Source organism: Myzus persicae, unplaced genomic scaffold (genome assembly GCF_001856785.1).
Source record: "Myzus persicae strain clone G006 unplaced genomic scaffold, MPER_G0061.0, whole genome shotgun sequence".
Taxonomy (NCBI): Eukaryota; Metazoa; Arthropoda; class Insecta; order Hemiptera; family Aphididae; genus Myzus; species Myzus persicae.
This window is the reverse complement of record NW_019102160.1, coordinates 169,956-194,363: the sequence shown is the minus strand read 5'-3', so window position 1 is coordinate 194,363 and position 24,408 is coordinate 169,956. Positions and strand designations below refer to the sequence as shown.

At 29.3% G+C, this 24,408-nt stretch overlaps 5 protein-coding genes and 1 long non-coding RNA gene across 9 annotated transcripts; 1 reads left to right on the top strand and 5 right to left on the bottom strand.

Annotated features, from left to right (window-relative positions):
- Window positions 1-5,863: 5,863 nt before the first annotated feature.
- LOC111031414 lies at window positions 5,864-7,353 on the bottom strand. The gene is made up of 2 exons (XR_002604202.1): window positions 7,260-7,353; window positions 5,864-6,140 (listed from the first exon to the last, which is right to left on the bottom strand). It is a non-coding gene; the product is annotated as an uncharacterized LOC111031414 (long non-coding RNA).
- On the top strand, window positions 6,711-9,776 carry LOC111031413 (mpv17-like protein 2). Of its 3 annotated transcripts, none has more exons than XM_022311335.1 (5): window positions 6,711-7,106; window positions 7,397-7,599; window positions 8,305-8,543; window positions 9,248-9,376; window positions 9,470-9,531. In XM_022311335.1, the coding sequence occupies exons 2-5, from the start codon at window positions 7,419-7,421 to the stop codon at window positions 9,521-9,523; spliced, it is 603 nt and encodes a 200-aa protein (XP_022167027.1). In that variant the 5' UTR covers window positions 6,711-7,106; window positions 7,397-7,418; the 3' UTR covers window positions 9,524-9,531. The 3 variants fall into 3 exon arrangements, 2 of the variants coding, with proteins under 2 accessions (XP_022167027.1, XP_022167028.1); XR_002604201.1 differs by lacking the exon at window positions 6,711-7,106 and adding an exon at window positions 9,677-9,776 and having other exon boundaries at window positions 7,393-7,599; window positions 9,470-9,614; XM_022311336.1 differs by lacking the exons at window positions 6,711-7,106; window positions 9,248-9,376 and having other exon boundaries at window positions 7,393-7,599.
- LOC111031409 (E3 ubiquitin-protein ligase TRIM23-like) lies at window positions 9,539-13,948 on the bottom strand. Its single transcript, XM_022311329.1, has 8 exons — window positions 13,522-13,948; window positions 12,958-13,254; window positions 11,735-12,019; window positions 11,070-11,178; window positions 10,545-10,957; window positions 10,250-10,489; window positions 9,926-10,051; window positions 9,539-9,852 (listed from the first exon to the last, which is right to left on the bottom strand). The coding sequence occupies exons 1-8, from the start codon at window positions 13,591-13,593 to the stop codon at window positions 9,673-9,675; spliced, it is 1,722 nt and encodes a 573-aa protein (XP_022167021.1). The 5' UTR covers window positions 13,594-13,948; the 3' UTR covers window positions 9,539-9,672.
- Window positions 13,949-14,633: 685 nt separating this feature from the next.
- On the bottom strand, window positions 14,634-18,035 carry LOC111031433. The gene is made up of 3 exons (XM_022311357.1): window positions 18,004-18,035; window positions 15,138-15,212; window positions 14,634-15,076 (listed from the first exon to the last, which is right to left on the bottom strand). Exons 1-3 carry the CDS (start codon window positions 18,033-18,035, stop codon window positions 14,668-14,670), a joined length of 516 nt encoding a protein of 171 aa, XP_022167049.1. The 3' UTR covers window positions 14,634-14,667.
- Window positions 18,036-18,299: 264 nt separating this feature from the next.
- On the bottom strand, window positions 18,300-19,438 carry LOC111031438 (10 kDa heat shock protein, mitochondrial-like). Its single transcript, XM_022311362.1, has 3 exons — window positions 19,284-19,438; window positions 18,731-18,892; window positions 18,300-18,654 (listed from the first exon to the last, which is right to left on the bottom strand). The coding sequence occupies exons 1-3, from the start codon at window positions 19,284-19,286 to the stop codon at window positions 18,514-18,516; spliced, it is 306 nt and encodes a 101-aa protein (XP_022167054.1). The 5' UTR covers window positions 19,287-19,438; the 3' UTR covers window positions 18,300-18,513.
- Window positions 19,439-22,413: 2,975 nt separating this feature from the next.
- Window positions 22,414-24,402, bottom strand: LOC111031406 (RCC1 domain-containing protein 1-like). Of its 2 annotated transcripts, none has more exons than XM_022311324.1 (6): window positions 24,101-24,402; window positions 23,939-24,030; window positions 23,674-23,875; window positions 23,491-23,629; window positions 23,169-23,356; window positions 22,414-22,742 (listed from the first exon to the last, which is right to left on the bottom strand). In XM_022311324.1, exons 1-6 carry the CDS (start codon window positions 24,315-24,317, stop codon window positions 22,450-22,452), a joined length of 1,131 nt encoding a protein of 376 aa, XP_022167016.1. In that variant the 5' UTR covers window positions 24,318-24,402; the 3' UTR covers window positions 22,414-22,449. The 2 variants fall into 2 exon arrangements, with proteins under 2 accessions (XP_022167016.1, XP_022167017.1); XM_022311325.1 differs by having other exon boundaries at window positions 23,491-23,614; window positions 24,101-24,400.
- Between the last annotated feature and the right edge of the window lie 6 nt (window positions 24,403-24,408).

The window sequence follows — 24,408 nt, the reverse complement described above, 5'->3', positions numbered from 1 at the left end:
GGACTTCTATGCAACTAGTAATCAGTACCTACGTTTTCTTATTTCGAACTCACATATTTGAATGTAGGTTCGTATTTTACGCTAAACTTTGTGTCACCTAGTCCTACAACAACGAATAGTCCATGGGCCTACAGGTAAGATACATATTATATTATTTATTACATATATTACGATGTATACATTAATATTATAATATTACCTACAAAAAATTGTAATGTACGGTACCTACCTATACATAATATATTTAATAAAATTGTATTAGGTATACAGCACGTTTAATTGTTGAAAATTATCAGGTTCATAACCTACGAACTTTTTTACTATTTTAATTCCACGTTATAACTTTACAATAGTTACATATTTACACAACTATATTAGAACAGATGTATAGGTACAATGATTAATAGGTAATTATTACAAAGCGCATTGATACAATTGTGCCTATAGAAAAGAAAAACAATTGAAGTCCCTTGTTATTAAAACTTGATTTAAATGACTTTTCTGGTAATATTCCAAGATGTCTGAACTACTCTGAAGCGTAAAATATGTTTGAGGAGTTAAACTAATATTAATCAAAACGAATTAAACTGTTATAGGAATCGTGAGACTTATTTTGTCAAGCTCTTTAATGTACGTAGGTACCTCACCAGGATCAGGCTCAGGATCGTATTTAGAATTGTGACACCCCGGGACCCAGGACACTTATATGAAACTCCACCCCCTTTTAGGAGTTTAGTACTTATAGGGTTGACATACGCCTGTGTACAACATACGATTAATAAAGTAAAAACTAAGAAACTAACTCAGTGTTATAAATCGACCGACAATATTATTGATTAGTGATAACTGATAAGTGATATAAAAATTGCCGTCGTGAAACACTGGAACGGCAAAACAATTACTATACTAAGAATTTTTTTTTCCTATAAAAAGTATTTGTCAAAATAATAGTTGTTATTACAGCTAAATATATTCGATATACCTACTATAGATGGTATCAACTATAGAACCATGGTCTACACCAAGCTGAAAAAATAATTAATAAGTATAATTCAAGTAATCAACTTGTTTGTTTAGGTATTTTAACTTTCATTAAAACAGCATTGTTTCTCTACTAGAAATGTGTAATAAAAGACTAAATATAAACATGATAATTATTAATTAATAATTAGTGAATTTCAATTCTGGGACAATATTCTGTCGCGAAGGACAATACATTTTATCGGTAAGCTAAAAATTCAAAATTGGTAGTCCCGTCTAAACCGGGACTTATTAGTTATGTATAAATTATTGTATTTTCTATAAATTCTATTTGCATAATAATTAGGATGAATATTCTGTAATATATAACATTTTATCTTACATTTTTTTATTTTTAGGGCAATCTTAGGATTTTTTACTGTATTTATACTTTATAGTTGTAGTTAAGTGCTCTTTTTTATGGCTAGCAAATCGTGAGATACAAAATAAATAATAAATATTCAAGATTTAAATAATAGTTAATCAATTTATGAATATTAGCAGACCAGCTAATAAGTGATAATAGTGATATATTGCAGTGTAGGTGCATGTGCATGCTATGTAGAAATTTAGCGCGGCACAAAAATTCAAAGAAAATGTTAAAAATATATGAATATATGTTTGATACTTATACTCAAAAACAAAATATTTTTAAAAGCTCCAAGTCGTACCTATTGACTTGTTTAAAAACAAGACTGAAAAGCTTATACGAGTCCTATAGTAATAATGGAATAAGGTAAACAAAAAAGCAGCTGCACATCGTATACGCCTACGCCACAACCCATGGGTTCAGTTTATAGTTTGTGTATTTAAAAGTGTTATCAAGTCCTTTAAATTAATTTTTAACAAAAAAGAAAATGAGGAAATGATTCCAATTTACAAAAATGTTATTAATTTTGGGTATAATAATTTAAGTATTCATTCAATTGATATTATACTGAAATTAAAGTATTAAAACAAATAATATCTATTATCCAAAGTCTCGCATAAACAATAATTCTGTCTATTAGTTTCCCTCCTTACTGTGCCAAATATATCTTATAATTGAATAACATTAAATAACATATAATATACATGAGTACAGCTAGTAGCTACTATATATATGTGTGGCCATTGCTCATTGGTGAAGCTTATGGGGGAGGACTAAGGCTTTCCAAGTATAAAATTAAACTCACGAAGTATACTGCGAATAATGATTATGAAAAATAAACACTATTCAAACCTGATAATAATAACGTATTATCTATGGACATATTACACTTAAGCTAGTTAATTCAAATTATTTTAGTACTGGTGTATTTAAATAATAATGCTTATGAAAAAATAGAGCCAATATAGGTACCTACTTAATACTTTAGCCCTCCAAATATAAGCTTATCAAGCAACGCTTATAATATGTGTGTACGTGGCTATAGTGCTATATACGTGGTCACGTCCTACAGGCGACTAATACAAAATAACAGATCTATATAATCTTAATATTATTATACTTATACATACATACCTAAATAATATATCATAAATTAAATTTGTGCTTTTGTTAACATATATTATAAGTGACCTTAGATAGGTAATATACAGATATTATCTAGGAATGGACAAATAGCCATAATTATAAATATGTGGTATGATACTATATATTTGACTATAATATCATAATGTTTTAGAAACTATAAATAATATAACATATATTATAAATGTATAAACTAGGTAGGACAGGTAGGTACTATACACTAATTGTACTGTATAGTACGACGTGTATTGATTATGTATACTCATGATAGAAATAATTATATTTATCATGATTACACTGATAACCTATGCAGTGACAACACGTGCAACAAATTGGTTGGACTCCGATTACGTACCAAACAACTGGTATAATAGGTATACGATATTATATAGTGAGTTGTAAGTGCTGGAAATATGTGAAATTATCAGAGCAGGAGTTAAAACCTCAACATTTCAAAACCCATTAAGTACTTAATTTTTTTGGGGGGTTAATCGGCCCCTAGGACCTCTCGTCTCACAACCAATTCTCCAGCCTTCTCTATATTCATCGCCAAATTCTTCCAGTTTGTTCCGCCTCCTATAGATACTTAATATTTTAATTAAATAGGACACTCATTTTGTAATCGAAGTCAAATCCTTAGTACCTATATATTTCAAAAATCATTGATAATATTTCAATTAAACTTTAAATTTGGAGCTACGATTGTATTAACCAGCAAGCCCGTTCAGACATATTTTGGGAACTGGGGTAGAATCACGGAAGAGGCCCTTTTTATCTAACTTTTATTTCAGCTTATTAAATCTAGGACCTTTAGGTACATACTTTTCACAAAAATGTGCTGATAGCTCTTAAAGTCTATGGACTATATAGGTCTTACACTTACTCAACGTGACTTTTTTGGTTCCCCAATAATGGTCTTCGGTGGCCTGGGTCAATTTTGACTCAGCGACCCCCCTCCCCTAAACTGCCCAGTTAATTGGATTTGAAATGATGTGTATATATTTTGTTTTTCAATTTTTGTGCCGTCGTCATCTTTTGAAAATAAAGTAAAATATGCCCTGCAGTAATAAAATTAATAATTACACAAAATTTGAAATATTTACGTAAAAAAGTGTTGGATTCAATCGATTTTGTTTTTATGTTATTAATTCAAAAATGAATAACTATAGTCTATAGAGGCTTGACATTTTAACCAAATATTATTTATTTTCTATACTTTATGATGTTATAATTTTTTAAATTTTGACTCTTCTTAGTATTTAATAACATTTGGAATGAAATTATAGATTTTTAAAATTATTTTTTAGATTTATGTTGATAAAATAAGGTGTTCTACAGCAATTAAAAAATGTAGAAAATATATATTCGAAAAAAGGATTTGATTTTTTTGAAGTATTTGAAGTTAAAATTTGATAAAGTAAGATTTTTAACTAAAAATTTAAAATTAATAACAATCTTTCTGATTGTAATTATTTTGTTTCAATTCGGAAAACATTAGATAATCGTAGAGTTTTCCAACTTTTCACCATTATTATGCGTGTGGCGTATCTATAATAATTATTACCTGTTATACAGGTAGATTTCCAAAATATTTATCCTAATTTTAAATTTTCAGCATCCTTAACTGTACCTACGTCAGTGGCATAACTAGGGCTAAAATGATTTATGGAAATCATTACAAGCAGGATGATATACATAAATAGATATATCTATTGTTGTATGGCCTGGTGAAAAATTAAAATGCCCTTCTTGAAACTCTGCACACCTGAAATAACCAATAATAATGTCTCTGTTTAGATATTTATCTCATAGGTGTTTATTGCAGATCATAAGTATAAAATAACACAATTATAGAGGATTACATAATATCAAATGTATAGTCAGTACTCAGTGTAATATATTAGGTACCTATAATATTATATGACGTATTATAAAATCTACTGTTTTAATAACACGAATTTCTGATGATTCTGTATGCATAGCCCATAGGTAGTATAGACATAAATAATAACAGATACATTTACAATATGGTAATAAATAACAACAGGTTGGAAAGATTATATAATTATAGGACATATTATATATGTAGTAAAAGATTAAAATGTCTGATTAATGCCTATATATATATATATATATATATAATATATATTATTTGCATACAACAGGTGGTGTGTACAACGTTAACTATGATGTACCTATACGAAGTATACGTGTATCACATATTTGCATATGATATCCGAATATCGAATAGTTTCAACATTAAACGTAAATTAAAGTAATTGCCTGCATGTATATGGATGATGGAGCTCATAAAAATGCTCTATCATGAAATTAAACTGTAGATAATAATTAGGACCTGTACATATAGACATATAGTGTATTAATTTAAAACTGAAAAAATAATTAAAACAATATTAAACACGTAATAATAAATATACCCAGGTAAAGGTAATTAAATATTGATAAGAGAAAAAATAAACTACATAATATTATATTATTTATATTGTTATTAATGATTTTTAATTAAAATATATTGTTATTAAAATTGTGTATAGGTAGGTATCGGGTAGTGACATACTATACTACTATAGTAGATAACCCCTATTGTCCTACTATATTATTATTTATTAATCTATAAGGCATTATTAATGTATTATAATCTAAAATAAGTAGGTATCGATAAGCCGACACTTTTTTTGAAGCGTATAATATTATTTTAATTAATATAATATCAATTCAATATCAATAATGTGTTCAAATATTATATTATAAAGGTAACCAGTTCCGTCCAACGACAGTTTAACAGAGGTTGTTGGTCTGGATGGTTCGTTCCCTTTGGCAACATTGGTCTGAGCAAATGTGTAAGCACGTACCTATTTAGTGTAATTCAAATAAGTAATAATCATCACTCACATAGTCATTACAACATAAAGACACGTTATAAATTGTTTCATTATTACTTCACAATTACTTCTATGTACGTGGTACACCTGCTATAATATATAACTACATCAACGGAAAACAGGAGATGTGTGTATCTACATTTTTGCTCCTACCTTTGGGACTTGTCAATAACTGCCCCTGTGTATGCATATCGTCCACATTTATTTTAGAACCCAACCTTTGAGTCTTGATCTAAAATTCAAGTAAAAAAGGCATGTTTTTTTTAAAAAAATAAGAAATTAAAAAATAATAGATATTACCCATACACGTCGCTCGTAAGTAGGTAATATCATTACTATCATTGATTACAATAGGTACTTTGGAAGTATTAAACATATAGCTAATCCATAGTAAGTAATATAGGTGAATTATAGTCATTAAGCCATATAGGTAAGGTATATAATTTATTTAAAAATAATATATGTTCAAACTGACACTATAGACAGCAGTGCTGATATGAAAAGAAAGTTATTTCAGATTACATAAATATAGGAGTGCAGATAGTAAATACTGTCAACGATTGTATTGATCAATTATTTATTTATATAACAGCATAAAATCAATAATAGCTGGTAACTTATTTATTATGACGGAAGCGTATGAACACCAATAAACCTTTTTAGACACCAGTTGTATATGCGTAGTGCCTGTCGACCACCTATACCTATAAAATAATATTAAAATAATTAATAATATTTAAATACTATTAAGTAACTAATAACAAGTAAACAAAACGTATAGATTATCTATATATATTATTGTAAATGTATATAGTCATTATATATTATATATATACGATATTTCGATATACCTATACCTACCTATGAATTATGACATATTACTTATGTGCATTATACATAAAACATATAAAGTATATATTATATGATTATTGATTATGAATATGGGAGTGACTGGGTAGACGGACGCCGACTCTACCTATATTATAATTTAGAAACAATTTGTGATACACACATGGTGTTTTATTTTTAAATGTTTGATTTGCATTGATTTTATACTAGATTGATAATAAAACAAATAAATACTAAAATAATGAGAGAAAAAATCATGTGTGTATACAGACATACAGTATACCATATACATCTCAATTAATTAATACAATTTACTTTAGGGTAATTTTGGTATATAGTACATAGCCACATAGGTATAGGTTATAGGTATATATATTATATAAAATATACATACACCTATAGTATACACATCATCCTATAGTATATAATACCATATTACCATATCGTGTAAATAATAAAGTCTTTAAAAAGTCGTTAACACTCCTTCCCGAAACTCTACTATTATAATTTATAAACTCCAATTTATAACAAGAAATGCGCGAAAAATTGTTGTAGGTACACAAGTGCCTATAATTTCATTAGGTACATTTGGTACATACATAATTATCATTTATCTATATAATATGTTAAAACAATAGTCTACAGTAATCAATTATTATGAGCATAGAAATTGTACGCGATATTAAAATTATTAGTGATTAGTCCCGTGCTCATATTTCTTTTGCGTTGTCTACAATACTCGATAAATCATAAACCGTGATCAAGCAAGCATAGTAATACATTAAATTGTTGAACAACAACACGTCGATTTCAATACAATGGTAGGCACCTACGTGGTATTTATTACTATTTTATTATTCAGAACGGCCGGCATTTAGCCAAGATTGTTAGACAATGTACATAAAAAATGAAAAAAATACTTTACAATAATAAACCTTGTACCGCACTATATAGTTCAGTATTTATTGTTTTACCGGTGGTCGATATAGGCGTACCAAAATTCGCTCGCGGTTCGGAGCGTTTTTCGTTTTGTAGTATCCACATTCGTTGTTTTGGTCGGGTGTAAACAATATTGTATAGATTTATAAACTCATAATATATATTTCCATAGGTACTCGCATAGGCATAGCATTATGTCGGCGGGGAGAAAAATTTGCGCGGTAATGACTCGGACGGCCGTGTACGTGTTTGACAAATATCACTTCGCCATCAACACGTTCAGCGGATCAGTGATAATGAGCGTCGGCGACATCGCACAACAGAACGTGGAGCGTTACCACGGGTTGTCCGACGGTTACGACTGGTCGAGAACCGGCAAGTACCTATGCATTCGATGGGCAACCGTATGATCAATATTTGGGACGGGGGAAAGGCTAAAAAAATGAATATTGCACTCGAGTCACGGATCTAGGAGATGGAAAAACCATTGGTAAAATAATCTACGAGTAAGAAAACCGAGATTCAAGTTGCAGCGTGTACAGTTGTAATTTGCATAAATGCGTATATTATAAATTATTAACATAATAACATACGTTTCCCGACTGCCGTGTACCTGTATATAGAATAATATATAAGCGTACGATAAATTGTTACCAGTACCAGTTAAATCAAATAAAAGTATCTAAGTAGCTTGAGAGATAATATGTACCAACTAAAATGTAATATTTCAATAGCATTCTTTGTACCGACATTATGGCTTACTATGCATATTACTAATTAAATAATATTAGACAAGTTTAACGAGTGACGCGGCAATCTGTAATCGGAATAGTGCGCATTTGTTTTGCGTGTAATTAGGAGTGGGTTTTCCGAATATCATTTCGTATAGATTTTTCACAAGCAATCGTTGAAGACAGTAAGCACTAAGCATGTTGTGCAGAAGGCTAAATCTACTCTGGGAGAAAAAGCTCCCCTCCCACTGGCAAGGTCCGATGGGTGACAACATTTTGTCGTTGGGTGTTTCGTAAATTTTTAATGAGTGTGTACCGTTTGTGTTGATGTGGTTCCGGACGTGTTTAGCGCGAATCGCAGTCATAGGCAGCATCCTGGGATCAGTCGGGCATATGTTTTACCGGACGCTAGACAACCGATATCCGGCCAGGGACGCGTTCACAATAGCCAAAAAGATATTCATCGACCAAACGGTGTGCACACCACTCAACATTGTCGTGTTCATCTACGGGTTGGGTTTGTTGGAACACAAGACTTTGGCCGAGATCAATGAAGAGTTTAAAGACAAATGTGCAATGATATTTTTGGTAAGCTGCAGCCGTTGAGTATATAGTTTGTCTAAGACTCCGTGAGCATTGAGCAACACTGTAGGGATACAGTGAATGATGGACAATTGGCTTCATTAAATCATCTTTGTTGATTTCAAATCGATAGATACATTTGACGGTTTTAATCAAAAACAAATAGTAATAAAAGATCAAACTGTCTACAGGGGGAATGTGGAAATAATATTTTATTTAGCACAAGATTTTGTCAGATCAATTTTGTTAATATTTTCTTTGTTATAAAATTATTATAATGCATTCAAATTTAAAATTTTATTTTCTATAAATTATAAATAAACATTTGCATAACATAATATTATTGATTATAAATAACTTATTACGTTACATGTATGATTTATTTAGAAATGCACATGTTTTTATGTTAATTATTAAGTTACACTACCTATTTGGCTAACATTCAAATATGGTACTAAAATAGTTGTTAACATAGTGGTCTCATAGTAAAAATAAGTGCCAACGATTTTTTTTTGACAAAACAAAGAAGTAAAATATTAATTAACCAACTATTAGTAATTGAGACTTTAAGAAATTCCACTGTTAAAATTAATTCTTATAGATTTTTATAGATTATTTACTTAACAAATAATTTTTATTTGTAGTTAATAATTAAAATAAAATATATTTCTTTAATTTCCAAAAACTTTATTATTACTGGATACTTTTAGGTCGATTGTGCTGTTTTTGTCCCAACACAATTCATAAACTTCAAGTTTTTAGACCCAAAATACAGACTTCTATTTACAAACATGGTTTCTATTATGTACGATACTTTTCTCTCTTATATTAAGTATACAGTAAGTAGTTTTTTGGTTTCAAATAGCATTCAACTTGCATGGCAATAATATAAAACAATATTACTTAATAGAATATGTTTAAATAATTTTCAGCACGATATTCTCAAATTGATAGAAAAACAAAATAACAATAACAATAAAAATTGAAATGCAAAGGCAATCTCAACAAAAAGTAAAACATATTTTCAGATATAATATAAATACTTGTATTAAAAACTAAGGAGAATAAATAGTTGATGTATGTTATTTAAAGCAAACCATATTATTTCGGAAATATGTTTTTAAATATCATATTATTAGTTGAGATCATGGACACCAGAAGCAACCAGTTGTCTAGCAAGCCAATCAAGTCCATCATGAAGACCAGCACCACTCTGTGCGTCACAAGCTTGTATATGCCAACTACGTCCACAGCACAATTTATACAAGCCAAATAATTCAGTAATGGTTTCAATTGTAACACATCCATGAATGTCCTTAGAAATAGACAAAAAAATTAATGATTTTATAATAATTGATAAATTTATTTAAAGAAAAATAATATCATACTTGTTTGTTTGCTAAAATTAATAATGCAGCATCTTTCAATTCTTTTTCTGTCATCAGCTTAGATAATTCGTTAGATGATTCCAATAGTCTCTGTTGGTCACTGGAATCAATCACGAAAACAACCGCCTAAAAATCACATTCAGTGTTATTATAACAATACACAAGTAAATACTCTAGAGTCAATGCATATTTTATACCTAAATAATGCAAGATAGTTTTAATAGCATTGTTGTTAATGCTTATTCATTATTATAATATTAATACCCATAAACATTAAGTTATGTTAACTTATTCGTTTGAAAATAAAATATTGTATAAACAAACCTGTGTATTGAGATAGTAATGCTTCCACAATGGTCTCAATTTAGGTTGCCCACCGACATCCCATATTGTAAACTTCATGTTTTTATAGTCAACTGTTTCTACATTAAATCCAAGGGTGGGAATCATAGTCATAAATTCATTTTGTTTCAATTTGAAAAGTACACTAGTTTTTCCGGCTCCATCCAATCCTAGAGTGACAACACGAATTTCCATTTTTGGTCCAATATGCACCCTATTATCCTATGATGATTGAACAATTTATTAAATTGAAAATTATAAATGGTCAAGTACTGACTTTTGTAAAAGTTATAGGTATACTAGGATCCGGTTGTAATTGTTCTGGACCAAGTTCAGTAAACATCTGTTTATGTTTTTCAATAACATTTAGTGCTTGATTAATGTCTGCACTGGCAGATATAACACGGAAATCATCCTGCCGAACAGCCTGCTCACATTGCACACATATGACAGCCACTTGTGATAATGATGATGCTAAGTCTTCTTGCAAGCTTCTCAGTGAGCCTAATCTTTCTCTTACATGTGTATCAACAGCACTTAAGGCAGCCGCTTCTTGTACTTGTAATGTTTCGCGTAGATGTTGGAAATACAACTGGACTCTAGCACGAGCTAAAGAGCATGTACCAGGATTACTTTCTTCATCAACTGAGCCATTTGAATCCAAACCTTCTAAACGTAGCATTACTTGATCTAAAAAATAGGATAACAATGTAAACTGAACAAAAGTATGTTACTATGATTACAAATTTAAAAAGACAATTAATTTAGGTAATTATTTGTAATTAATATTACACATGCTCACCTAATCTTTGAATGGTGTCATTCATTTCTTCCATTAAATTCCGCATCAAAGGCCCAGCACTTTTCACTTTTGATCGTATAGTTTCTGCTTCAGTTTCTACTAATGTATGCTGAAATACACATAACATATAGATAGCACACAGGATATGAATTAATATTTGATCAAACATTGAACATTTCTTAACAGGAAGACAAACTCGTATAATATGTATCCATCTTATAATTGTACAATACAGCAAATTTGAATTCAGAAGAACCAATTTTTTTTACTGTTAACTTAATATTAGACTGAATTGACCAATATTATCAAGTTTAAAGGTTGGAATAATATATGAGGCACCTCAAAGGCTATCACTTAATTTTTTTTAGATTATTAAGGGAGTTGCATACATTTTAAAATTGTAATATTTTGTATAGTTTAAAAATAACATACTTTGAAATGAAAATATCAATAAAAGGCTTTGAGATGTTTTAGATATTTCGCCTTTAAATTTGATATTAGGTTAGATCACTCTTATACATTATAAATAAATATATTTTTATTATTTCTTATATTTTAACAGCTCTAATATTAAAGGTAACAATATAAATATGGTACTGCTGAATACAATATTTTTTATGTTTTTAAGACAGACAAAACATGCAGATTTGGTGTTTTCTTAATACCTTATGATTTTTATGTGTCCCATAATCTTTACACACAAAACACATTAAAGGAGGTGATGGTTGATGGCAACTATCTTGCAAGCAAGTAAACTCGGCCACATGAGATGGATGTAATGGACATCGAGGTCTTTCTTGTGGCTTTTCTGATATAGGAACACGGCGATGTTTAGCTAATGTCCGTGTACTGTGAGTTTGTTCAGAACAATAAAAACATAAGTTCGTACAGCATACAGTGCAATAAAGAACAGCTATATGGTTTTCATTTTCATCACAAATTATATGCAACTGTAAATTATACAAAATACAAAAATGATTAAAAATGTCAAGTTAATATATTTCTTCGGGAGGTCTTCAAAACATTGAATGTCAAAATATTGAACGATAAAATCTTGAACATAAATTTATGTCAACTTCTTGAACATTCAGAAACTTGGACAACAAAATCTTGAACAAATAAATAGTTTCCGCAAAACTTTGAACTTTTTATTTTGTTATTATTAAGATTATCAGCGATTGTTGGAAGGTATAAATACCTTAATATATTTAGTTTTTACCCTGTGACCTACATGAGGTGGGTTTGTGCAGCAAGTCAGGGGATATTTTCGATTAGCAGAGCGGAGCGACGGCGCCGAGGAGCGTAGTGACGAGTGCCGCTAGCATAGCATCATTGACACACTTCATCAAAAAATTGATATTTTAAATTGCATGTTTGAGCATTTCCCTCTTAAAGTGAATTATTAATTATTGCTAGTTTTTAAAACAGTTTTTTTATCATTTTTATGGTAGTCGAGATAACTGACAAGTACCAGCGAGGGATATTGTGATATCGAGTTGTTTTTTAAATTTTTTTAACATTTTTGATTTCAATTTTTTGAATTTTTAAACAGCAAGTACGATAATTAGAATCTTTATGCATACTTCCATCCATCATAAAAACATACAATTAAAAAAAAAAAATCAAAATGTAGTTTTTTAATGTTTTTATCGTAGATAACACGTATTTTTGAAAAATTACTATTTTATTGTTTTTTTGGTATAACTTCCAAAATAATGATTTGCGAGAATTTTTGAAATAGACTTCGGTGTTCAAGATTTTGAAATTCAAGGTTTTGAATGTTCAAGATATTGACATAAATTTATGTTCAAGATTTCGAAGTTCAACTATTTGACATTCAACCATATAAATGGCGTCCATTTCTTCTTCTATACAGTAGGCTAATTACTTGTTCTTCTTTTTCCATCGCTTCTGAATTTAAATATGAGTTAATATTAATTTCTGCTTTATTGCTTCTTTGTAAACGTTCAAGCAGTTCTAATAATGCAAAATTCTTTTTTAAACCCCAAACTCCTGAGGGTCCTATAGGAGTTGCTTGCCGGTCGAACGGACATTGAACTGAAGAACATCGTTGGTACAAACGTAACAAACATGAATGACAAATGGTATGTCCACAATAGAGTAAACGCGGAACTTTATCTCCTTGGAGAGTGAAAATATCTTCACATACTCGGCATTCCAAAACCTAAAAATAATAAAATATAAAATAAACATAGATACAGTTATAATAAATATATGGATACATATAAACTGTTATACTAGCAAATATAATATAGTACCAAATGTCATCTATTAATCTGAATTAAAAAATCACAACTACGCATATAGGTATAAAATTTTATGTAAAACTAAATGTGCATTTAAATTTTGAATGACAAACAATTATACAAATAATAAATATGTCCTACATCTAATAAACAACCAAGGAAACTAATAACCAATTATATCTTACGTCTGATTTGTCTGGTATTGATGCTATTCGTCCGAACGAAAGTGAATTATAATCAAATGAACTACCACTCATTTTAATTCATTGAATACCTACTTCAATATAAGAAATTTCAAATTATTAAAATCTATTATCAATTAATATTTAAGTCCAAATTCGAGGAAATTAAATAAAAATGTAAGTATATCGTCTTAAATATCGATCATCATTCATCAACATTGGTAAAAAGTTAAATGTAAGAAACTAAGAACTAAAAATGAATACGGAATACTTTATGTTGATAAAGTATTATCATTCATGCTCAGCTGTTTGGTATTTTTGTGATTATTGTTTGTGAATACCAGTTGTGACATAGAAGATAGACCATAGACGTAGAACATTATGTTCTATGGTTTTGAGCACGATAAAAATAGTATCTATGGTTGCACAACGAGCACGGATATGACGGCACCACAGCAGGCTGATATATAGAATTATATTCTATTATAATTATATTTTATTCTATATATCAGCTGTGGACGGCACTGAATGTTCTTATCAAGAATTTAAAAAAAGTCGCGTGATACTAGCGCCCTCTATGACCTGGTATATCATATACCCGCGATTATATAAATTATAAATATGTTTGTAAAGTTATGGTAACATGGTATAAGAGTTCTTACTGTAGAGGGCGCTAGTAAAACGCGACTTTTCGTCAGATTTGATAAGAACATTCGGCGCCGCTCAATGCTGTATCTATAGCCGTGGATCCAATATAGGCCGACGTGCAACCCACGAATTAAGATATACAGGATGCCGAACGACAGCCTGTTATCAGTATTTCTGTGAAGTCGAAAGTTTCCAGGTTCCCAAATTAACTTATGGCGCTGAAATGGTTACGGTGGCGAAATTCTTAACTAATTTTGTATAATTACGACTATCAAGTATCATAATAAACATAATCACATAAGTAAAATCATGAGTAAAATATTAATTATTAAGATGGTATACAAGACATATTTCTCAACAAATGAATAATATTATAATAGGTACAATAAAAGTTTTCTTTGATATAATAATAATTCATTTGATAGGTATGTAAAATACTTTTTTATTGGTTTTAATTACTAGTGTCAATATTCAATTTGTATAAATAAAACTTTTTAAAAACTATTTTGATACCAATTTGGCTATTTTTTTTTTAACTTTGTTAGTGCTTTTTGTTTTGTGATTAGTCATGTATGCATATTGTCTCATCCTCATTGCAATATATGATGTAAATATAAATTCAACCATATCTTCTTTGTGGATTGCACACGGAAAAGGAACCAGGTAATTATTATTAAAAAATTCTTCAACTGTGTCGTCAAACACATTTTGACTGTCTTTGTGTTTGACAAAACACTTCTCAATTAGTTTTAGAAGCATGAAAAAATTGCTATCAGGATGTGTTAAGTAACCACGAGACTTCAGGTTAAGAAGCTTTGCAGCCTGTGTATTGGAATGGTTGTCAATGTTTTTTATTCCAGATAAACATGCATTACAACTTGTTTTCTTGCTTACACGTTTTGCTAAATATCTATTATAATGTAACAAGTAATTATTGATTTTAATTTATAAAACATCTATGTCATATTTACCCTGCTACATAATAAACGACACATTCAAATGTTTCAGCATCAGCAAAATCATTATCCACAAATATCTTATCAGCTCTATTTTTTATTAATTTTCATGTAATCATGCCCAATACCAAAATAAAATATTAGTAAATTTATCATAGTTTATATCTTTATTCACATATATTCATAATATTCATAATGCATTTTATAATGTAATAATTACAAATCCAACATTAATACAATTTCATAAAAGTGGCGGGAAATTAACATGATGATAATTTTTATGATAAAGATACGTAAAACTATAATTCTTGATAGATGGTAGCACTGTTCGCCACTGTGGCTAAAAAGCGCTGTAAGTTATTCTGGATTTTTGGAAACTTCCGTCTTCACTTTATAAGCCCTCGTTCGGCATCCTGTATATCTTAATTCGTGGTGCAACCATAGTATCAGATCTATATCCGTGGTTTTGAGCATGAAGAAGTCACGGGTACAGATTTCCCGATTTTGATAAGCGAAAATTTTTTAATGATATCTCGATATAAATCTGTCCCAGCTCCGTATGCAGAATACACAAACAAGATTTTCAAGAAGAAAAATTCGATACGTATCGCTTGTATACTGCACGTGTAACTTCTTGAACGCTCAAAATTGCCTCGATACGTATCGATACACTCCAAATTCTTCCTTGAAAATCTTGAAACTTCTACGTCATAACTCATAACATAGAACATATATGGCTCATAAAAATGAATTTGACTTTCCAGTAATTTTTTTTTTATTAAATGTTGAAAAACTTAAGAGGACGCTACTCATGCATTAACTGTACTGCATTCTACACGTATGACTTAGAACATTTCCGTTCACTAGTTTCAATAGTGTGCTGTTAGTTTTAATATTAGAGTGAATTGATCAATTGACTTAGTTATTATCAAAGTTCTAGGTAAGAACATTAATATCTATGCTTAAGCGTCGGCGGATTTTTGAATATTTTAATTTTCAAGCGAGATATGAGCATTATGATTCGGGTTGTTTCACATACTCGTATCTTGCTTGAAAATGAAAATATCAGAAAATCCTTGAAGCTTAAGCACAGATAATGTTCTTACCTAAAAGTTTGATAATACTTAAATTCACTCTAATATCAAAACTAACGGCACACTATTCAAACTTTTTTTTTTGTTATTAAAGGATTTTTATTCAATCTGTTACAATAAAGTAGAACAATAAGAACAATTGATGAATTAAATAAAAATAAACATTATTGTAAAAACAATATTTATCTTTTTGCTCAGAATCTAAAATGCATAAATAAATTATACTCAGAAAATAAAATGTATTTTAATCTGATAATATAACCTAAAATATACTTCCAATTTACCGACCGACTTACTAACCGTAGATACATGACATTTTCACTGAAAATTTGTGTAAGCATTTTGTATACACCATACAATTTTGATTTGTGTTGAACTATTTATAGGTAAATGAAATTTTCGATAATTATTTGTTTTTTTTTTATCCCAAGTTGATAAAAAAATTTACACTCGGTTCAAAAACTCAAAAATATAATAAAAGGTTCCTTGTAAGCTGTTGTTAATGGAAATCAAAAAAAAAATTAAGCGTTAATCTACAATTTGAGGGGCTAGGTTAGACTTAGCCCCTCTCAACAATCACCATCATGATTATAACAAAAAATAATAATGTTATTATAACATTTATAATAATTAATATGTAAACATAAAAAGTCCCGTTTATAAAATTGATCAGACATTTTTTTTTCATTATGGTTAATGGAGACCCAATATTCTAACGACTGATAACTCTCTGTTACTGTTAGTATTTATATATTATATTACAGTCACAGAATAGATTAAATTTAATCCATTTTGTCCTACAGTATAGAAGATAAACACTGAAGTTGTTGGTACAATGTCCAATATAAATAATAATATAATATTGGATAAATTTACTGTAAACGGGATAGTTGGGTTGTTACTTGAAGTAGCCGGTAGGTACTTATCTACCTAAGTAGACATTAAAACAACTATCAAATTTATTGGTTATTGAAATTGAGTTTATAATGTGCTGAGTGCTGACATGACCTACACCAAATTCAAACATCCAACAACCGATAAAGTAACTGTAGTATACCACTTATTTATTATACGATACACCATTCAGTCTGAGAAAACTGTGGTGCCATGACCTCAATTTATTTCCATTAAATATAAGCAGTGATGCCCCTTCGTATTGGTGTTATGATATAATTTCATTGTCATAACAAAATTAATTTATTATCATTACATATTTATTTCATCATTGTGAACACTTTAAACACTTGCAACTGATAGGTTAGATAACTTGGACCAAATAGTTTACATAGGTCCTCATAATGCCTTATTACATGCTGAATTACTTCAAGTGTTTTTTTTTTATATTAATATGAAATGGATGATTTTTGAAATGTATTTTGTGGTTTGAGTAAAAATAAAAAATAGATCTATTGACCTATTTTTCAAGTACACTAATAGTAGTTCTTCAAGTAAACAAAATGTGTTGGATGGGTATTTGTATTTCAAAAAGCCTTGATACTAGATCTAACAATAATCAATAATTTAGTGAACGTAAATTTATCTGAAAATGTATAACATTATCTATCTCCAGTCATCACCAAATGAACCAACTATTTGAGAAGAATGCAAGTCACAAAACATCACAAATTGAGTTATCGAGTGGAATGTGTTATCAAATTGTTAACTTCTCCAGGGGAAATAACGTCAAAAATCAAGCCATTGAACCGGGAATCGAACCAGTTTCTCGCTTGCCAGGCGATTTCTCTACCACTAAGCTACCCAACCGCTTAGATCTTGACGCTATCTACCTCCAAGTTAAAAGGAGTTTACATTCGACCATCCTGCGTCCTTATAGACAGATCATGTGTGAACATAAGAAAAAAAAAATTTAATTTTACCACTGTAAATAATAAGTATGAAAGAGAAATAACAATACATCACTGGTAGCTTAAAAACAGTTTTTTCTTGTTTTCTCCGTATTACCTTTTATTGACTTAAGTTGCATCTCAAATAGGTGGTTCAAATATTACACAATATATTATAAATTCATTTGATATAGGTACACAATTGCATAAGGAATACTCATAATAAAAATAAAATTATATTTCAATTTTCAAAACTATTTTATTTTAAATATAAATAATAAAAAACAGCAAATAAAAATTAAATTTGAAAAAAAGAGTACAGGGCTATTTTAAGCACAATCAGAAGTAAAATATTGGAATTTTTTTAAATTTTAAACATATTTGAAAATAACTATCTCCCACTAAATTAATCAGTCGCATTATAATTTGATAACTTTATAATTTTTTTTATAATTACTCTACTTTAGCTAATAATTCTGATTCTTTGAAAATTGTGTAAGAGTCATCATCATCTAATTGAATTGGAGTACCACCGTACTCTGGTAACAATACTCGGTCACCAACATTAACATCAATTGGTACTGGTTTTCCATCCTAAAATAATAATAATCATCGGTAAAAATTAATCATCCATTTAGGACTCTACTCATTAGTAAAACAGTTGACGTACCTGATTTCTTGCTCCAGGTCCTACAGCTATAACAGTTGCCTCACGAATTTTCTTTGAAGCACTTTCTGGCAACATTATACCTCCTTTACTTTGCTTAACAGCGTCCAAACGTTTGACCAAAACTCGATCAAAGAGTGGGCGGAACTTGGTTGCAATTGAAGCCTGTTTGAATAAAATCAAAGCAAAATGAGAAACGCAACAAAAAGTTTACACCATGAGACACTACTAATTAGATATTATGTGTCTATGTCATAATAATATTATACATAGGTACAAGTGTGATTGGAAGAGGAAGACCAAGGATGGAATACATGACACAAATCATAAGGAAAGGATAGCTACAAAGAATTTAAGGAATTAAGCTATAGCCTATAAAAGGGGAGCACGAAGAACTGTCAAACCAATCAAACGATCGAATACGCAAAGAAGACAAGTGTGAAATTGTGATGTGCCGAAACCACACACGCTTACATGGTTAGACAATAATTTTCGGAATAATGCCGGACGAAATATTATACTATGCTACGTTTTAATATTAATCAAGACATCTTACCATTTTAATTTGATAGTGGCTTTGGTAGTTTTAATGAAAAATGACGATTGACGGAGAGTTAGAACAGAGAGATATTAGAAATCGGTAATGAGAATATTTAATTTTAAGGAATAGGTTAAAGTAAAACCATATTATCCATATGAAAAGTACAAGGACGTTATCAGACCGCAGATAAAAGTAGGGTTATAAAATATATTCATGGACTAAACTTTTTGGAAATTAAATCATTTTTTCTTTAATAAATGTTATAAATACAATTTAGGTGACAATGTTTATGTATCATGATGAACTACAGAATAATTTCATTTTAAAATCCAATAATGATATGTTAAAAACTGTGTGAATTAAAAACAACTAAACCAATTTATTTTTGTTCAACTCATTATTATCTGGAAGAATAACTCAATAACTTTGCTACCAGCGGGCCATTTGGTGGTCATTCAAATTGAAATGTCGATATTTTAAATAAATAACATTAACAAAAATAATATAATTTCTTTATTTTTATTCTTAGGAGATTGAAAAATTATGTTTTTTTTTTCATCTCGACACTTTCAGTTTTCTAATAAAATAAATGCTCCAATCGTAAACTTTGAGGCCTTGAGGGAGGTTTTTGACTTTCTGTAATCAAAATTTGATCTAGTTTGTACTTTGGTGGAAAAAAATTAAACATTTCTCAGTACTTTTTTTAAATTATCAAGAAAAAAATACGAACATTTTTGTGATAATTGTAATATTACAATTACAATAATTATTCAGTAAACAACAAGTTGGACTATCTTCATTCTTCGCTCTCAGAATCGTTTTTCGCGTACGATAATAGGTCATAACTTGTGAAAATATATCATTTAATTCAATTTTAACAAATCCATAAATCAATTGACCCAATCAACAACGAGGCACACCGCACACTCCACACTTTTTGTACAGGAAAATGGTTACACACTCGCCTATAGGTATTAGGTACTTGCAATTTTTTGTCAGTTAATTAATTATCAGTTTGAAAACTTCTCACACCATTGCCGCCTCTACTAAGGTTATACAATATATTTGAAGGTACTTACCTAAGTCGCAGTGGCGCACAGAAGTATTTTGAGAGCACATGCAACTAACAAAAGTGACCCACCCACCCACCCATTTTTTATTTAAAAAAACGTTCTTTTGAACTGTTACTAATTGTTTACCTATACTTTATCTAGGTACCTATAACCATAGGCGTCTATACCTACCTACCCACCCACCCCCCACGAGAGCACATGCAGTTGCACCCCTTGCTAACCTATCTGGGCGCCACTGCTAAGTCGTGAGTCAAGTGGCTTTTTTTATTGTTATTACCTATTTGATAAAATGACAATTCATTCAATTGATATGATTTTTGAGAACAGCTCATTTTTAGCCTTATTGAAGAATACATTTTTTGTGACTATTCACTAGTCACCCCATGACAAGTTGGGCTTTTGTGTTAAATACTAATACCTATAGAATTTATTAGATCAAATGGGACGGTTTATTTATAAAGCTCTCCCCTTGTCTCTAGAAGAGCCTGACAAGGTGACCGATATTAGTAGAGCTTTATAAGAACTACTAGTTTCTATATATAGAGCCTTAATTGTCAATATTGGTAGCCTCATCTGCCTATTGATGAAGTATAATTAATCAATGTTTTGCCATTGTTTGTTTGCATGTTTATAACTTCACTACCACTTACTTTTGTTACTTGGTGGCGATGAATTTACACCCCAGAAAATGATGGATTTTTTAAATTTTTATATTTTATGCAAGGTAAAATAATATAATATTTTGTTACTCTCCTAATTCCTATATCTTATACTGCCAACCTACAATTAGTAGTTAAGAGTTATAATAGTTTTCACTTGTCTGTGCTTGCGACTCAACATTCGTACTCCTAGTTACATCTTAAATATTTTTAAATACTAAATAATATGAACTACACAAACATCATGGTAATTTAAAACCATGTAGAAGGTTACTTATTAATTTCGAGTAAACATATAATTTTTATTTTGTCCATAAGCTGCTTTTTAATAAGTTGTATAGTAAAATGTCTTCATGGGTAAAAATCACGTAAATAAGGTTATGTCCCTCCATCTTTCTAAGTTTGAGTGTATACACTCAAATTAAGAACATATTATCTTATTCATCTGCACACGACATGCCTATCTCTTACATGCAACTTGTCGTTATTTTCAAAAATGTTCACACAGACAACCTCTCAAACTAAAATCAATCCAAGATTTTCTAGAAGAACAATTCAATGCCTAAGTAGCAATAAGGTTACTACAGACTCGTAACAAAGTCTGAGCCAGTACGGATTGGTGCATATTGCTGGTATACTACAAATGCTGAAAGCTTAAAATTGATCCGATGTGTATGGACACATTTCAATTTCTTCCTAAAAAATGGGAAGTAACATAATATACAAAAATACATTAATATGTATTTAATATCATTTTATTGTATTAGACATTAGCACACTAACATGGACACATGTAATGGTTAAAGATGTCAAATAATAGCACAGATTATATTTAAATCGTTTATTTCAAAAATAATAAATAACAATAATACATGTATACATAAATAAGTAAATTTAAACTTCCCAGTTGTTTAACACTTATTTTATTTTCATCCACACCATATTTTGTTCAATGAAGAAGTACACATTTTTTATTAAAACTATTGTTCTTTTTCAATTCTAGATAATTTAAAATATTACAAATATTAATTTCCTCATAAATTAAAATTTACCCACATAAACACGTAACTAATCAAATTACATTATTGAAACATTTATAGTTGGTATAAATAAAATAGAATTGAAGCAAATAAAAATATAAGGATATCCCAAATTACTTAAATTTGTTGCTTGGTATAAAAATGTATAATCATAATAATTTGAAAATAATAAATTATTTAGTTTTAATAGAGACAAATTACTTTTGTAAAAAAAAATAAAGTGAAATTGTTACAGCCTAAATTTTTTTTATGTTTTAGAATTTAAATAATGTGAAGAACATGGACATTAACTCTTTTATAATAAATCCTATATTCCTAAATTTCTTTTTAGAAAAACCAAATACTAAATCACATTTAAAATTAAAATAAAAAATCTCTTAGTAAAATGTTATTTTTGTGGGGTAAATTGTCATTCATCTAACAGCAAGGCACTATTCCATGCGCCACATACTACTTTGACGATTTTTCTTACATTGCATTTTAGCAATGGTGATAAATTACTCAAATTAATCATTCGGTCACAAGTTAGTTGGTATGTCTCGATACCAAGCTGTTTGTGAGCATTCCACCCACAACCCCAAAGTATATTGTTCTTAGATAGAACCATCGAATGTCTTGCCCCCAAACTCACTTGTTCGATATCTGTCTCTTCAGCCCAATTAATCAGTACAGGTTCTGGAGCCATTATTATACCACCATTTTCTGTAAAAATGTTATAAATTAATTTTTAACTTTTAAAATACTTTAAAAACATCCAACATGATATTTCACCTGTTTTAACTATTTTGAATATGTTTATTAGTGCCGTAAACCAAATAAAGTCATACAAAACATTCAACCTTAAATTAGTTGGTAATTAGTAAAATATCTGATACTAAAATACTAAAAATAATCCAATTATAATTTTTAAGCAAATAATTGTTTATAAAATGTATATTATTTTTTTATAAATGGTCAAATACTTAGTTGTTTTGACTTCAATTATTAAGATTTTAGCTGATGTTTTGAACCACTGCCACAGGTAATACGCATTATAATTGATTGAATAAATAATATAATATATCATTTTCATTCAAAGTACAATTATTAATTTTTATTTGTATGGCATAATTAGTATATATTTAGTACCTGGGGAATTTGAAATTCCTAGTTGCCCAGAATGATTCCAGCCCCACATGTAAAGATCATTATACTCTGTAATTGCAGCAGTATGCCAACCACCTGCAGAAGTATTAATCACTCGAATACCATCTAAAGATTTCAAAAGCCGTGGATGATTTTCTTCATTTAATTCACCATGACCTAATTGACCTCGGCTGCAAGTATTTTGTATATTTTAAAATATTTAATATATCAATTTTTATTATATTGGTATAATGAATGCTTGTTAAATTTGATACAGTATTGAGTGTAATAAAACACAAAATATTATGTGTTAAAACCAGCATACCTACTGGATCCTTGTGTATATAAGCACCCAGTTTCCATTAAAATAACAATATGCTCAAAACCACAAACTACTTGAGCGACTTTGAATTTTGAATCAAATATTCTGGTAGGAATTGAATATATTTCTAAAAATAAAATAACTTATTATCAAATTAATAAAAAACAATTTGAAACCAATGAATACCATTATGTGTAACTGCTAGATGGATTGTATCACTGCAGCATGTATAATTTATAGATGGTCGGTTTTGATTTTTGGATATAGAGACATGATTTTCTCTTTGTAATATTGGAGTAATATTTTTCCACTCGCCATTACATTTTGAATATGACCAACAATTGCCAATTAAATCAATAGCTAATATTTTCGATTCAGATGAAGAAATCTAAATGTGAACATAGTGTAATTCAAATTAAAGAGTTAAAACTAACAAGTATTAATGGCTTACAGATTTAAAAGGACCATATCCTAAATCGTCCAATACTTCAAAATTGGTAATTTTTTTGTTTATGAGACCACTCGCAAGAATTTTACCCGAACCTTTAATTAAATGTATGCAATGTTCATTAACTTGAAAAAAAAAATAATAATAGTGAATTAGATTGAATACTTGTTAAAATTGAAGCAGTGCTCCAAGAAAAATCCACTTGCAGAATTTCACCATAATCTGCTTTGTTGCCATAAGCATGAAAATCCCAGTTGACGTTCGATTCAATGTTCAATTGGTTGAACCCGTTAAATCCGCACCAAAACATACCCATGATGCTGTTTAAATATGAATCTAAGTCTGTTGTTGTATTGCAAGACATTACAATATAACAGAACATAAAATAATTTACTATTTTACAAAAAAAAAAATGAATTTTATATGACTGGCATTTTGTTCATTTTTTACATTTTTTTTGTTTTTACATTTTT